Genomic DNA, 15,621 nt, shown 5'->3' on the forward strand with positions numbered 1-15,621 from the left:
CTAGATCAGTCAGTCATTAAAAAGGCCTTTTACACGAGGCACCTGGGTGGCTCAGTGGGTTAAGACTCTGCCTTCGGCCCAGGTCATGATCTCAGGGTCCTGGGATCGAACCCTGCATCGGGCTCTCTGCCAGGCCGGGAGCCTGCTTCCCCCTCTCCTTCTGCCTGCCTCTCTGCCTACTTGTGATCTCTCTCTCTCTCTCAAATAAATAAATAAAATTTAAAAAAAAAGGGCTTTTACAAAATTCCTCTGGCAGTACATGTGGCAATGAGAGCAGGTATTTTAACAGTTACTTATGCTTCATTTCATTCTCATGGTGTGCAGTTAATTCTAAGAGGGACTAATTCACTGTAATGATAATTTGGGCTCCCTTCCAATAACACTGGAGATGTAACAAGCATCGCCAAGGCACCAACGTGGTCTTTGTGAAAGAAGAAACAATGCCGAGTGTCTGTAGTCCTTTGATGAAAATGAAGAAAAAGAGGGATTTCATATCACTTATAAAATGTTAGCAATCACTGTCCCTTTCTTAGACTTTGAATAACTGTCTTCATCCTCATAATCTTTCTAGTTCTTGGACCAAGGGTAATTTAAATAAGAACTACTCAACAAATATTATTCAGGGAAAGTTAGACCTCACATAATACTTTGGAATGTTTATTATGCAATGACGTTGACAGCTTTATGCCTGTACAAACTTACTGTATGTTCCATTGAGTAATACCACATTGTAGGAGAAAACACCCATACACACACACACACACACACACACGCACATGCACAACACACACATATATAATTTAAGAAGAGAAGGAAGATGACTAGATCACTTTTTATTTCAAGGGAAGAAGTAGGATGTATGGAAAGATAATAGCCTAAAAAGTCAGAATGTTGAACAGGTTAGATTTTAAGTGCAATACCTTGCAATTTGATATGAAATACCAGAGTAAAATGATAGCAGTTTTCTACCTCGTAGTGGGTATTCCTGAAAAATCTATGAATCTCTTAATTATTTAGGCTTTTAAACTTATGTTTAAACTCATCTGCTAAGTACTTAAATTGCATGACCTGGTCTACAGTGTTTTAATGCAGGAGTTTTTCCTTAAAGATGAATATCATAAGCTGCTTGTTTGCATCACTGTCATTTGTCATAGGAGAAAAAGAACAGAGTTTGCAGAAGATGTTTCTTAGAATTATCCTGTAGATAGTCTCTTATATCCATCAACCCCCCACAGTTTACTGTCTGCTGGGGTGCTCACTAGTTCAAATGTCAAAGCTTTCTTTTTTAAGTGAATCAGAATGTATTTTATGTAGCATGCAAGGGGATAAATGTTATTCCAGATAAACTAGAAACTAAAACAAAACAAAACAAAATTACAACAACAAAAACACTCAATTAAAGGGAGATAAATGTTTACAATTTTCTGTTTCAAACAGTATCTTCTTTATTTTGTAAATTATCACTTTTGATTGATATAAAAACAATGTGTACAAAGTTACTTTGTGTTTCATCCATTTTCTCTATCATCTAAGTGTAAATTCAGAATTTAGGAAAAAAGTTTCTTGAATGTTAGTATACTGTAGCTGTCCATGACTGTTAAACAGGTATTATCTATAGTGATTAAATTTGACATAAAATATAACTCATCCATAGGAAAGTAATGCATTGGTGATTTTAAATGGGACATTAATGAAATTAACTACAGTGAAATGAGCAGAACCTCAAGATATGAATGAAGAATCTGACACACATATGTTGGGAGTAGGGGGATATATGTGTATGAGAGCATATGTGTACAAGTAAATATACACATATATACATATATATACTTATATGTGTTATTAAAGGGGTGAATTTATGCTTAGTATATTTGAAAATATGGTAAAGTATGAAGAAATTATCTTCCTGAGCCTACTAAATGAATTTCGTATTAAAATCTGAAGGTATGCTTTTGCTCTGTGTAGGGCCACAAAGGCATGATCTTGATTCTGACCAGGAAATTCTTCATTTCCTGAATAGCATATTCCAGGAGGTGGTCAGGACCATCATCTTGCCTAAGCAAGCATAGCTCCTTGCATGTTGTCATAGTCCTGGCTACCTCTTTATCCTCCATCTTCCAGGTTTTTCAGGCCCCATTTCTGTGTGTTAAGGCAGACAGAAGAACTGTATGCCCCATCTGCCGTACTCATTTAGGACTGACTCTAGGAAGACCTCTTTGATTCCTGCATTTAGAGATTTCATTTATTCCTTCACCCTCCCCCACCAGACAGGCAGGTGGGCAAACATTTGTATCTTCATTCTAGCACTTGTAATATACTTGTATTATAGATAGTCTTAATAATCAGAATCAAGTTTTACTTATTCTTTTGCTTTCATTGTATAGCTCAGTAATTAAAACATGGTTAGTTTTCATTGTGTTTGCTGGATTTAACTTAATTTAAATAATTACCTATAACTAGATTGAAAAAAGTAGAAAGGTACAGTTAAGACAAAGTGGGGTTATATGGTCCAGTAAGTGAGAATATATGCCTTCAGACCTATCTACTTTTGCATCTTTACTTTGTTCCCATTGACATTCAGAAAGGCATCATCAGTAATTGGTTATGTGATATTTTATACTTTCAGAAACAAATGTAAGCTCACAATTGGAGTCTTTTAGTATTTTCATATACCAGTTCATTGATTCATGCATTATTTGAATTAATTTAAATTTATGAAGAGCGGAGTGCCCAGATGGCTCAGTTTGTTAAGTGTCTGTGTCTGCCTTTGGCTCAGGTCATGATCTCAAGGTCCTGGGATCGAGCCCCATATCAGGCTCTCAGCTCAGCATTGGAGTCTGCTTCTCCCTCTCCCTCTGTGAGCTCACTCTCTCATCCTTGCTCAAATAAATAAAATCTTTAAAAAATAAAATAAGATAAAATAAATTTACAAGAGGCACCTGGCTGGCTCAGGTAGTAGAGTATGCAGCTCTTGATTTTAGGGTGGTGAGTTCAAGCTCAATGTTGAGTATAGAACTTACCTAAAAAAAAAAAAAAATAATAATAATAATTAATTAATTTTACTCTAATTTATTTACTTAGGGACAGGTATTAAGTGATACCAGGAAGAATAGTTGTTTGCCTTCAAGGAGCTTGTGGTGTACTGAAAACAATGGTGTTATAAATAAAAAGAGGCACAGGATGCTCTAGAAGTACAAAGGAAGAGGGCATGTGGGTGACTCAGTCAGTTAATCTTCTGACTCTCGATTTTGGCTCAGGTCATGATCTTGGGGTTGTGAGATCAAGCCCCACAATGGGCTCCATGCTCAGTGGGGAGTCTTCTTGGGATTCTTTCCCTCCCACTCCCTCTACCCCTCTGCACTTCACTCTCTCTAAAATAAATAAATGAATATTCAAAAAAGAAGTAGAAGAAAGGAAGGATACTACAGAGAGGAGAGTCATGAAAATTTTCCTTAAGTAGGAAAAACTTGAACTTAATTTTGGAAAACAGGACCTAGCCAATGAAAAGATAGATAGAAAAGAAACATTCCAGTCAGAGCAAAGCCTTGTGCAAAGGCATGGAAGCATAAGAAAATAATCTTTGGAAAAATAATTCAGTATGATTGGAGCATAAAGTACAAGTAGGGAAAAGGAGGCCAGATACAGATCGTAAAGATTCTTCTATGCTGATTAAGGAGTCGTGACTTTATCTGCAGGTGGTGGAAGCCACTGAAAGTCAAATTTAAGCAGTGGTGTGATGAGGACAAATTTATGTTTTAGATAGATCCCTCTGGTTATGCCATGGGTGATGGACTGGAGGATGTCTGGAGTCAGGAGAGCAGTTATAGGGTCAAAACAAATCCAGAATTAAAATGACAAAATCTGAGCTAAGTCAGTGCCCATGGGAATAAAGAGATGTGGTAGGGGTAAAGGGAAGTAGGAAGAGGGATGGGCCTAGGCACTCTTCAGGAGACAGAAGCAACACAGTCTGGTGCTGATTGAATGTTGAAAATGAAGGCAAAGAATAGAAAAGGTGACTCCCTGTGGCTTGGATGAATAGGTAGGTGATAGTGGTGCCATTCATTAATATAAGAAACATAGGGAGAAAGCCAGGACATGTTGGTGAAAAACAAGAAATATATTTTGGACAGATTGGTGTCTGGGAATTAAGGAAGCCAGAAATTCTAGCTTGCTTTGGAAACTTGATCTAAGGCTTTTATATAGTGTTTCTGTAATTTTTTCCTAATTGCCTTTAAAGATTTGTATTCTATATGTTATAGACATAACTATATACATCCATATTTCAATTTTCTATAATAAATTAAAATCTTTCATACTCTAACACTTTAAAAGAGAATTTTTAAATCAAGTAATTTGAGAGCTTCAAGCATTAGAAATAATCTAATCCAGACCTTCATTTCATAGGTCAAGATCTGAAACCCAAATTGTTTAAGTAACTTGCCCAAGTTTGTTGAGTAAATCAGTAATAGTACCTGGATTAAAATCCAGATAACCTGATTCCTGCCTGACTGGGCTTTTTATATTCCATCTCCCTCTAAAAACATGTAAAGCAGGGGAAAACATGTAAAGGGAAAAATTAAGCAGATACTTATATTTTAAAATTTCATGACTCTGAATTTTTTTGGTTTTCAGGTGGGTATAAGTGAAGGTGAGTAAAACGAGAGCTTCCAGGCTAACAGGGTATATTTTGGCATAGGAAACATCTCATTCATTTAGGTGGAGAGAGAATGACTTTCCTGGGTCTTGACCCAACTCTGGGTTGTATATGTGACAGACCACTTTCAATAGCCACAAAAATGTGGTCTTAAAAGAATCAAAACCAAGAAAAATTATTGCAGGATTTGTTCATGGAGGATATTCTGTCAGGCCCTTGATAGCTTAGCTTCTCTCTGTGCCTCAGTGGGGGTATTGCTGTTAGTCTTTTGGAGGTGATATCATAAAGTCCCACTCACCTTATTGTCAATAGCTGAGAGCTTCTCCCTATCAAACAGAAATAATATTTACAGGAAGAAATGTAGTCAGAGGTAAATGAGTATTTACCAATGCTGTTGAAATGATTCATCTAGGGGTGCCTGGGTGGCACAGTTGTTAAGCGTCTGCCTGCGGCTCGGGTCATGATCCCGGAGTCCTGGGATCAAGCCCGGTAATGGGCTCTCTGCTCAGCAGGAAGCCTGCTTCTCCCTCTCCCACTCCCCCTGCTTGTGTTCCCTCTCTCACTGTGTCTCTCTCTGTCAAATAAATGAATAAAATCTAAAAAAAAAAGATTCATCTATACATATCTATTTCTTGCAAGACTCAACTCTTTGTACACATTATATCTGGTACCAGACTTAGTGCATACGATGCATTTATCATATATTTGCTAGAACTGAATTGACATGATACATGGTTAATAAGCCTGAACTAATTTTGGAGTCTGGCTCTGGTTTTTGCCACTTATGTGGCAATGCATAGAAAGAATAAAATCAGGGGGATGCTGAGGCTCTGTGACTGAGGAACAGCTGGCTGGTGGACATCAATGCTGGAAGGGAAGTATAGAGTGCAGAAAGCAGAGTCAACACCCCAAAAACTGATGGAGCATGAATTGGTATTATCAAAAGGGAACCTCAAACCAGGAGTCCAGAGAAGTGAAGCAAACAGCAGGAAGCAAGGAATAAGGAAATGTGGGGTGGGCCAACAATACTGGCAACCATTGTTGCTAGCTCAGCTTGATGATGTAAGTCTGAGTTTCCCACACACTGAGTGAACACAGCCTGACATCTGACATCAATTAGTTGTTTCACCTTGCTTTTTAGAACCTCTCTGAATCTCAGTCACCACATCTATAATATGAGATTTTGGGAGCCCATAATTTTTAATATCTCTTCTAGCTTGCTTATTCTAATGGTTTTCTTTCTAACATAAACAGTAAGTGCTCCTTCAGATACCAAAAGGAGAAATGGGATTCATGTCATGCATATCAGTACAGAAACTATTTCAAATGTCAGCTAAATAGATCTGTTGTCTAAAAAGACAATTTTATTTTGCCATTTGGTAAAAGAAACAGTATACTGGGAGATCTAATAATAGAAATTCTTGCAAATAGTATATTTGGCCTAAACCATCTTTTTATAAAACCATAAACCTAGAGGTAGCTGCATTTTCAGTATTGCCACTGATTTATGAAACAAGGATATTAGATAAAACTATCAACATTTAAGGCATTTTTTGCATTGTTTTACCTTTTTATTGCTTTCCCATATTTACCCTTTTACTTTATTTCACGGTTGTTTTGCCATAACTGAGTAGTACCATATGCACCAACATTCAATAAGAGTCCACTTAATCTACAACATATTTTAAGTGAACAATGCCTTTGTCAATTTTTATAGGGCTTAAAATTTTTTTTTCTTAAGAATTACATGGAGAAATTCTATTCTTTGTGCTTTAAGATATGCTATTGTTTAAGAGAGGCCTTGAAGTGAAATGATAGAGAATGCATTTCATATGCAAGACATGTCATAATATCACACAGATTTTGGTTCTCATGAACCCGAAGCAGCAAGAATCTTGAAGACCCGGTAAGAAAGCTCTCTCAAAACTGTTGTCTCATCTTGGAAAGTCCTACTACTCATTGGCAAAAGACATGGGCAAATGATTTGTGAGTGAACTGCAAATGACTGATAATCTTGACTTCTTAAAAATATTTTTTCTCTACTTAATAATGCAACTTGTCACGCAGTTGACTGTATATGTGCTTTCTTACATGTAACATTTCCCAGTACCTTATAGTCATCAATCTGTATGAAAATGATTAAATTTAAAAAAATGAAAAATTATCTATCTTTAAACAAGTTTCTCCTCATCTTTTCTGTAGCCTTCACTTTATGTATTTCCTGCATGAATATTATGTGTTACCAGTATTTGTCTATGACATTAGCGATAGTGTGCTTGTGCTTCATGACTGTCTGTAGAATGGAGCACAAACTGCAGGGCCACCTAACCTCTTTCAAACCAACATACCAGCTCTTTCACCCACTCATGTGTGATGGTAGACAATTTACATTAACTTCCCGTTTCCTTATCAGCAAAATGAGGAAGCAGTACAGTGCCTAGACTGTTAAAAAGAAGATACTTAACCTTAGTAGAGGCTTAGTGTGCTCTTGTTGTTACTCTCTTGTTATTATTTTAGAATAGCTTGCAAGAAATAGAATGGGTAGAAGAAAACAAATATGTTATAAATCTCATACTAAGCAAAAAAGGTAGGAATTGGTGAAAGAATTTTTAATGACCCACTGCATTAAAAGTGCTAGCAAAGTGAACTTTCCACATAACTGGCCCTAGATCCTCTTACCTCCCTTCAAATTAACTTGGCATCCAGTATGGTGAAGCAGAATAAAGTAATCACTCTCTAATGAGGCATGTTTTTCTCGAAGCAGTGCATAAATTAGTTCTCAGTGAACTGGCTAAAAAGGAAATCACTCATTTATTAATCAATCAACCAACCAGTCCAGTAACAGAGAAGTTCTCCTAAATCTGAAGCTAGTAGAAGGAACAGCAGAAGGTAGAGCTGAGTCCTTTCTTTCATCTCTATTAAGTCACCTGAGTCCTCTGAGCATCATCTCTTAAATCAGAAAATAGATCCAATACTCCCCATGTAGGGTTGGTGTATGAATCCAGTCAATGTGTATGAAAGCTTTTTGAAACACTGAATTACTTTACAAATTTAACATTATTTCTTTGCTTTAAACATCATTAATTGTTCATTATCTCATTTCAAGTGGCATCCTACCTTCTCTTGCTGGTCTTTTGGCCAGTACTTTATCTAGAGTCAGACACCGAGAGTAGAAGAACCATCGAATTATTTGATGCTTCCAGTTGAGAGTCTCCTGCTTTATAATCTCTCAGGTCTGCATCTTAGATGTTTCTAAAATATTAAAACTTGAAGTAGCCATCATATTTTGCAAACATATTTTTAAAACCAGTAGGGACTATATGAGGACAATTGAATTTGTTACAAATTTTTCCTGAACCTGGCTGATAGGACACATCAAGATGTATTTCACAGTTCTACATCTACAGAGGAATGTTTAGAGATAAGATGAAAGTAGCCCTCCTTATTAATCACACATTGTATATTGACTTCTGCCTCCCTCCTCAGTCTTTAAATCAACTACATCTGGTTTTTGCTCCTTAACTGTGCCATTATCTTTTGCATTAAAAGGCAGTTACTCCTAGAGAGAGCAGCCCCACTTGATTAAAAAATAATTAACTAGAGTTATATAAATGTTACTAATCATGGCAGCCCAAATAAGAATTTTAGTATAGGTTGGAGACCTACTATATTTCTACAGCAGAGTTAGCAGAATTGGGAGGATCTTTGTGATGAATGCCTATGTAAAGCAGTTATGTTGCTTTGCTGGTGTTAACTTTTACAGTTAAGAAAAGCCATAATAATACAGAATAAATAGATAGGAGTGGACAAAGATAGGATCACAAAGCAGCTGAGCCTTGATGTACTAGCTCTATGCCAGAAGGTATCTTCCTTTATGGAGACTGAAATGATTATATTATACCCAGAGCAAGTTAAGCTCTGGGAAATATCTCCCAGTAACCAACTGCATAAGAAATTGATGTATAGGGGTGCCTGGCTGGTTCAGCTGGTCAAGCATGCATCTTTTGATTTTTGGGTTATGAGTTCAAGCCCCACATTGGGCCTAGAGCCTACTATTAAAAAAATGACGTATAAATATCAAGCAGATCTGTATTGGAGCTCACTGATTGGTGAATTCTCTCTCACTAGACAAATCTACATGGGAAACCAGGTTGTTATTTGAACTTTCTTGGTAAGCAGTGAATGTGACATTGAATAAATTTGGTGGTCTAAATCAATGCTACTCAATGAAATTGTTGTCATTTTGCAAACAAGGTAAGAAGTTTTCTCCAGAATGTAAATTAAAGCATTAGAGCATCACTTTCTTCATTGACAGAGTCTTGCTACTACACACACACACACACACACACACACACACATACACTATATTTGTAGTAGTGCTTAGTGACAAAGGTAATTTGCATTCTACTACAGTTTCTTCATTTCTTGACAGACTGTTGACAAACAGTCTCATATAGACAATTATTCTGTGGACCACACTTTGAGAAGCACTGGTCTTTGCCTAAATCAGAATTGTATTGGGAAGCTTTTAAAAATAAAGTTGTCCTTGGGCGCCTGGGTGGCTCAGTGGGTTAAAGCCTCTGCCTTCGGCTCAGGTCATGATCCCAGTGTCCTGGGATCGAGCCCCACATCGGGCTCTCTGCTCTGCAGGGAGCCTGCTTCCTCCTCTCTCTCTCTCTGCCTGCTTCTCTGCCTACTTGTGATCTCTGTCTGTCAAATAAATAAATAAAAAAATTAAAAAAAAAAAAATAAAGTTGTCCAGTATATACCCTTGAAAATTCCGATTCAGAGTTCCAGTGTGTTGCACATTCATCTGCATTTTTAAAATGCTTCTCATGTGGTTTTGAGGCTCTACATAGTAAAATCACAGAGTAATTAAATAGTGTTAAATTGAAAAGGTTAGAGATTGAGAATGTGGGTTTTGGCGTTGGGGGTACTTACTGTTTCTCTAGGGCAAATTGCTGTGGATTTTCTAGGCCTCAATAGTCTCACTTATAAAGCAGCTATAGCAATACCCACCACATAAACTTGTAAAGGTTAAGTACTGTTATAAAAAGAAAGCACTTAGTTCAGTGCCAATTAATGAGTGTCACACAGACAATTAATGAGTGTCAGTTGTATACACTGGGTATCACCTCCATGATGGAGATTCTCCTCCCACTTTTAAGAATATACCCACTTATAAATCCTCCCTCAAAAGTCAAAGGATGTTATGAGAGAAGGGAAATATGATGCAAAATCCAAAACAACAGATGTCTGATGCTCTGACCTACCTTCCTTTCCATTACCTTTCTATTGTTTTTTAAATGTTTTGTCAAGATAATTTCTAGGTATTTATTCTAACCTGTGTTGTATTTGTTTTATAACAGATGTTTGTAGGTTGATTTTTTCCCCCTCTACTTTTAATTTCAAAATAAAGAATGAAGGGGAGTTACTTGATATTACCAAGGACATAGTCAGAATTTATTAATAACAATATGAGTTTGATTCTAACCTTTCATTTTCTTTCACATGGGGCAGATTTATGTTTGATAAATAGAAATAAGCAAGAGATGACGGTGTTAGAAAGTAAGCTGCCAAGGTTTCACAAAGGGGAATTTAGCTTTAGACTGTATTTATTACATGACAATAATGATACTATGGATTATAAAATAGTGGATGTATTATGGTCCACTAAATCAGTAAAAATCACGTAGCTGTTAATGATTTGGAACCCGGTTTGTGGAGCACAACTTGGCAGAGCTATCAAGTGGTTGAGAGTGTTGGTATGAAAGTTAAGGACTTTAGTACCCAAATCCAAGTCTGGCTGTTTTTGTGGTGTGTGGTCTTGGACCTGACTTCTCTGGGATGCAGTTTCCCCATATGTGTAATTGTGTAATAAAATGTAGTCACCACAGGGTGGTGGGGGAGAATTAAGTGCACCGACAGGGAAGTGTGGGCTTCTTCTGTATTTTTCAAACAGTGCTTATGCTCAGCTTTATTCTCTGCAGTGCCTAGCACCCTCCCTTCCAGTAAGTCACTTAATAATTCTTCCTGACCCCCATGGTACAATTTATTTTACAACCATAGTATTCTCCAAGATGGCACCATAGAGGATGAAATGTTACCCAAGGCAGGGAGGGTAAATGCTGCTTTATGGGTTATACATTCATTGCCTTTTTATTTTATTTTATTTTTTTAAATAAATTAAAGGAGCACTGAGAATGGTTTTCGCTGCCTCTGCAGCTTATTCCATATAGTGTTGTCTGAACTTTACTATTCCCTTAAAAGCTTGTGTTTTGGGCATCTGTCTTCCTCCCACCCCTTGTGTAATTCTCTAACCCAGCATGATCTTTTACTTTTCATTACAGAAATGAAAGCAAGAGGCTGAATTTTTCTCAGAGATTAGTGGGCAATATGGTATAATGAAAAGACCAGAGAACCAAGATATAGATTTAAATGATCATACGAACACTGCTGCATTCTTGCTGGGTGACTGTGGGCTCATTATTGACCTTTGTCTGATTCTGTTTCCTCAGCTACAAATAAAAACAAACAAACAAAAAACCCACAAAAAACAATGAGGCCATCAGTGCCTAACTCACGTCTTCGCTGTGAGGGTTGAAGGAGTTGTAGAAAATAAGGAAGCACTACCCAAGTACAAATACTTGTTACGATTGTGATGATTATACATATGTATTGGTATATTAGGAGTTTGCTAGCAACTGGGTTCCTGTGTGCTCTGCTCCCATTTCCCCAGCTCCCAGAAATTCAGAAGATCCCTGCCAGATGGCTGATTTGCCAGCTGTGTCTTGTTTTGTCGTTGTAAATATTCCATGCTCCGAGAGACTTTGCTTATGATGTAGTATGTTTTGTCCTTTATCTCCTGCAGATTGAGAACTACATTGTGGAAAATATGAAGTCGGAGATGGCCCAGATACAGCAGAATGCTGTTCAGAACCACACGGCCACCATGCTCGAGATAGGAACCAGCCTCCTCTCTCAAACCGCAGAACAGACCAGAAAGCTGACAGATGTTGAGACCCAGGTACACCCCTGGGCCAGAGTCGACAAACTCTTCACTAAGAAAATTTTTTTCCCCTTTAGCTTACTCCGTAAACACAGAGCACATTTCACCACCGAGATTGGGGAAACATATACATTTTTGTTTATTGGTAATAACAACAGTGACTGCCTGACGCGCTATGCATGTTTCTTTTGATGTAACAAGGGTTGGTGTATTTAGCTTTGCATGTGTTTGCAAAAACAGGACTGGCAAAGGGCTTAATCAGCATTGAAATTCAAATAAACACTGCAGCTACCAACTGTGATATGATATGTGTCAAACAGAATAGTCATTTGGGTCAAATTGGTGCCTTTGATGTGCATTTCTGACCTGCCCTGCTTTGTCTCTGGTAATGCACCAGCCACTAGGGCACTGGCAGAGGTTTGGTGCAGTCAGTGGACAGGCAGGAAAACCAAGTGAGCTCATCAGCAATGTGTAGATTTTTTTATTTAGCATGATTTTATAATGAGAAGTCAATTACAACTCTTCACATAATATCTGTATCATCCTACCATGGACAATGACATACTTTTTTTTTTTATGTACAGTCATAATCTTTCAGTACAAATCAGTAAAATGCCCATTCATCATCAGTCACAAACCCACTATTACAGTTGAGTGAAAATATTTTTGGTGATTTGAAGATGATCTCTTGGTCTCCTTTTCACCACGGAAATGGTTATCCCATTTACCATTCTGAATCCCAGAGGATGAGTCTATCTCAAGGTAATTGATTTCTGGAAACAAAGCTGAAATATATTTTAAAAAATAAACTGAGGCTTATCGAAATTTTCAAGAATTTATTTGGGCACGCATCAACTCAAGTTGAGCAGTGCTTAGCTGAACGTGGTTAGGAATAGTCTACTGTGTGATCTAAGGGAAAGGTTTGAACAGAGGAGATGCAGAAGCAAAGCAAGGAAATTATTTGATTGACTATAGCCTCAGCAGTTGCCTTATTTGGGGGAGCCTTGTTGGCTGTAATTGATTGTTCCTAACTTTCATTTTCTGGGATTGAAGTGCACTGACTCTGGCTGAGGCTTTGATTTACTTCTATAGGTTACCAAGGCATTAGAGCCATCTCAGTTTAAGGGCCTCCTTGTTTAAATATTTTAGCAATATAAATTCAAAAACAAGATGCAACTTTATTTCTGCTTTATTTTATTTCTGTTAATGGCATCATAGATCATATAATGATATTTAAAGATAAAGAACAATGACCATTTATATGGACAGAGAATTATATATTACACAGACAACTTTCCCAGATACAAATGATTTTTATGAAAACCATTTAAAGCAGACAGAGGTCAGAAAAGTTTGAGCAGTTTTCCCATATTGATACAGCTAGTCAATTGAATCTGGCATTCAAATGGAGGCATTCTCATTTCTTTCCTTTTCTATCCCTCTTGATTAGCAATGCTAATCATTAAAATAAATAAGAACTTAAATGAGGATTACAATGGAGCAGTAAATCACATGGCTTTGGCAAATATTTTTTGCTACACACCATCATCAATAACCACAGGCGATGGGGAAGGGAAGACTACGTATTATAACTAAAAAGTTTGAAACTTTACTTGATCATTTATCATCATACCAGGCAAGCTTGGTCTTCTGCACATATTGACTTCTGGTAGTATAAATAATATGAGTGTATTTTCTCTTGTTTTTGTAAGAACAGAATACTCACCATCTTCTACATAGACAATTAATACTACCATACCTGAGTGAACATTTGAAATTTTTATGTATTTATGTTACAAGTTTTAATGACCTACCTGGCAGGACTTTGTTTTTTTCTACCCCCCAAATCCTTTTTTTTTTTTTTTTTTTTTTTGGTAAGAGATAGCAACTTGTTCTACATCTGTAAGGTTAAGAAATATGTACTTTATGGAAAATGGTAGAGAAAATTCATAGGAAAAAAAAAAAAACCCTTCTCTCAATGGGGAACAGCTAAAACTAAATACTCCTTAAAGGCCAAAGAAGGTTTATTGGATGCACCAAGAAGAATTTTAAGATAGCTAAAACCTAGAAAATATCTAAAAAAATCACAGATCTAACTGAACTGGCAATGAGAGGGAGGTAGAGAAGGAAGACAGTGGCTCAGACCAGCTATGTCCTCCCTTAAGAAGTAAAACCTGGGTGTTCTTTTCATCTTTATTTTAATGTCTTCCAACTGTCTATGCTGTCTGTTAATCTGTGTTGCTCCAAAACATTTTCATGTGAATGTATATACACGTGATGTTTAGTTGAACCTTTGCAAGAGAACACGTTTTACTTAGACATAACCACTCTAGTTCACTCAAGTACAGATGCAGGAACAAGGGACAAAATGAATTTTAAATTATCCCTTAATCTAAATGCACTCTATTCTTGTATATTAAGTATTTTTGTAAAGAAAGACCAGTAGATCCTTTTGTGCTATGAAAGCCTGCCCGTAGGTTTTTGCTCCCATATTACTCCTACTTTGTTTCACACAGGTATGTGTTGCTTTTCCTAAACTGAATTCAGGTTCTCAGTTATTTTAGGAACTTAGAACAATGGATTTGCAATACATTTCCATGTGCTAACTTTTACATGATGATGTTATAAAGATAAGTAACTTATTTCTTTCTGGTCGTCTCTCTAGACCTTCTAGACTTGAATTTAACAAAAGGTGGCAGAAACATTGTTTTACTGCAATGCCATTTAAAAATACTTGTGTGTTCAATAACGATCATAATCAGAAAAGAAACAGATAATGAGCACATCTAAATAACCCTGCTAGACAAGGCACTGAGAGTCAGGCGCCAGCACCATGCCCATACCTTCCTCCTTAGTCTCACTTGCGGTGTTTTTCTCACTCTGTTATCAGTTGGTGCAAAAATGTTCTTTACTTCCAGTTCCTCTTTCTGAGTGTGCACTATAAAGGGGTTAGTTACAAACATTATTCATGTCCCTTCCTTCCTGTAAGTCCATTTCTGGCTTCTACCACAGGCCAGTTTTGATTAGAGGTGCACTAGTAGACAAACTACATTAAAATCCATCTCTAATAATTAGTGTTCAGCTCTGTTCTAAGCAATTTTACAAATGTTAATTATTTAATAACTTAATAAAACTCTTAGAGGGTAGGTACTATCATCATCCCTCATTTAAAGATGTGAAAACTGAAATCTAGAGAGGAGAAACAACTTGTCCTTGGTGACAACTAATAGTAAATGTTAGAGCAAAGATTTGACCCCCGGAAGTCTGACATCAGAGTCTACATGCTTTCTATACTGGCTCTTTTTATCCTCCTGCCTTTCTCAGGATTCCTTTCTCTATTTAGGGCTGTAGACACTAAAAGGGTCCAGGCAGAAGGTAAGATGGAAATTAGATAGAACAAAAGTAATGTGAACCTAATAGTAACGCCTGAATGTTTTCTATAAATGATAAAGTTGCTGCTGCTGTTGCTGTTGTGCCGATGGTACCATCAACTGTCATCATGTTACCATGTACCTGGAAGTCGTCTTGTGTAATCCTAGAATCTCGTTGTCCTTACCACTTGCTGGCTGTGTAACTATGGGGTAGTTCCTTAGACACTTGGGCTGAGTTTCCCCCAATTTCCAATTATTTTTATAGAAACCATTGTGTTAGGAATGGAATTTAACCAAATCTTAAAATGCAAGTTTTGGGTATCTCCTTGCTGCAAGAGATTTTAATAGGTACAGTATAGAATACAGCCATAAGTAAAGCAATCCTTATCCTCAGCGAGCTTAATTGAATTAATGTGGCAAAACTTGTTTAAACCATTTCTATCTTAACTTTCCATCAAGTTAATTAGCTGTGGAGCCTTTTCATATATCCATAAGAAATGCATCCTTCCAATCTCCTACTGTGGGTGTTTCATTGAGCAGTGGCTCCAGCTGCTATGCTTTGAAATCACTGTGTAGTGCAGAGGGCA

General features: G+C 37.0%; 1 protein-coding gene across 2 annotated transcripts in view; it reads left to right on the plus strand.

The window, feature by feature from the left end:
• The window catches only part of LOC111146656 (angiopoietin 1), a 240,369-nt gene that overhangs the window by 135,109 nt on the left and 89,639 nt on the right, over positions 1-15,621 (plus strand). For both annotated transcript variants that reach the window (XM_022502300.1, XM_022502301.1), the window contains exon 2: positions 11,526-11,681. In XM_022502300.1, the coding sequence (XP_022358008.1) occupies positions 11,526-11,681 (156 nt within the window). The remainder of the gene's footprint in view (positions 1-11,525; positions 11,682-15,621) is intronic.

This window comes from Enhydra lutris, unplaced genomic scaffold (genome assembly GCF_002288905.1).
Source record: "Enhydra lutris kenyoni isolate GAN:26980312 unplaced genomic scaffold, ASM228890v2 scaffoldscaffold14, whole genome shotgun sequence".
Taxonomy (NCBI): Eukaryota; Metazoa; Chordata; class Mammalia; order Carnivora; family Mustelidae; genus Enhydra; species Enhydra lutris.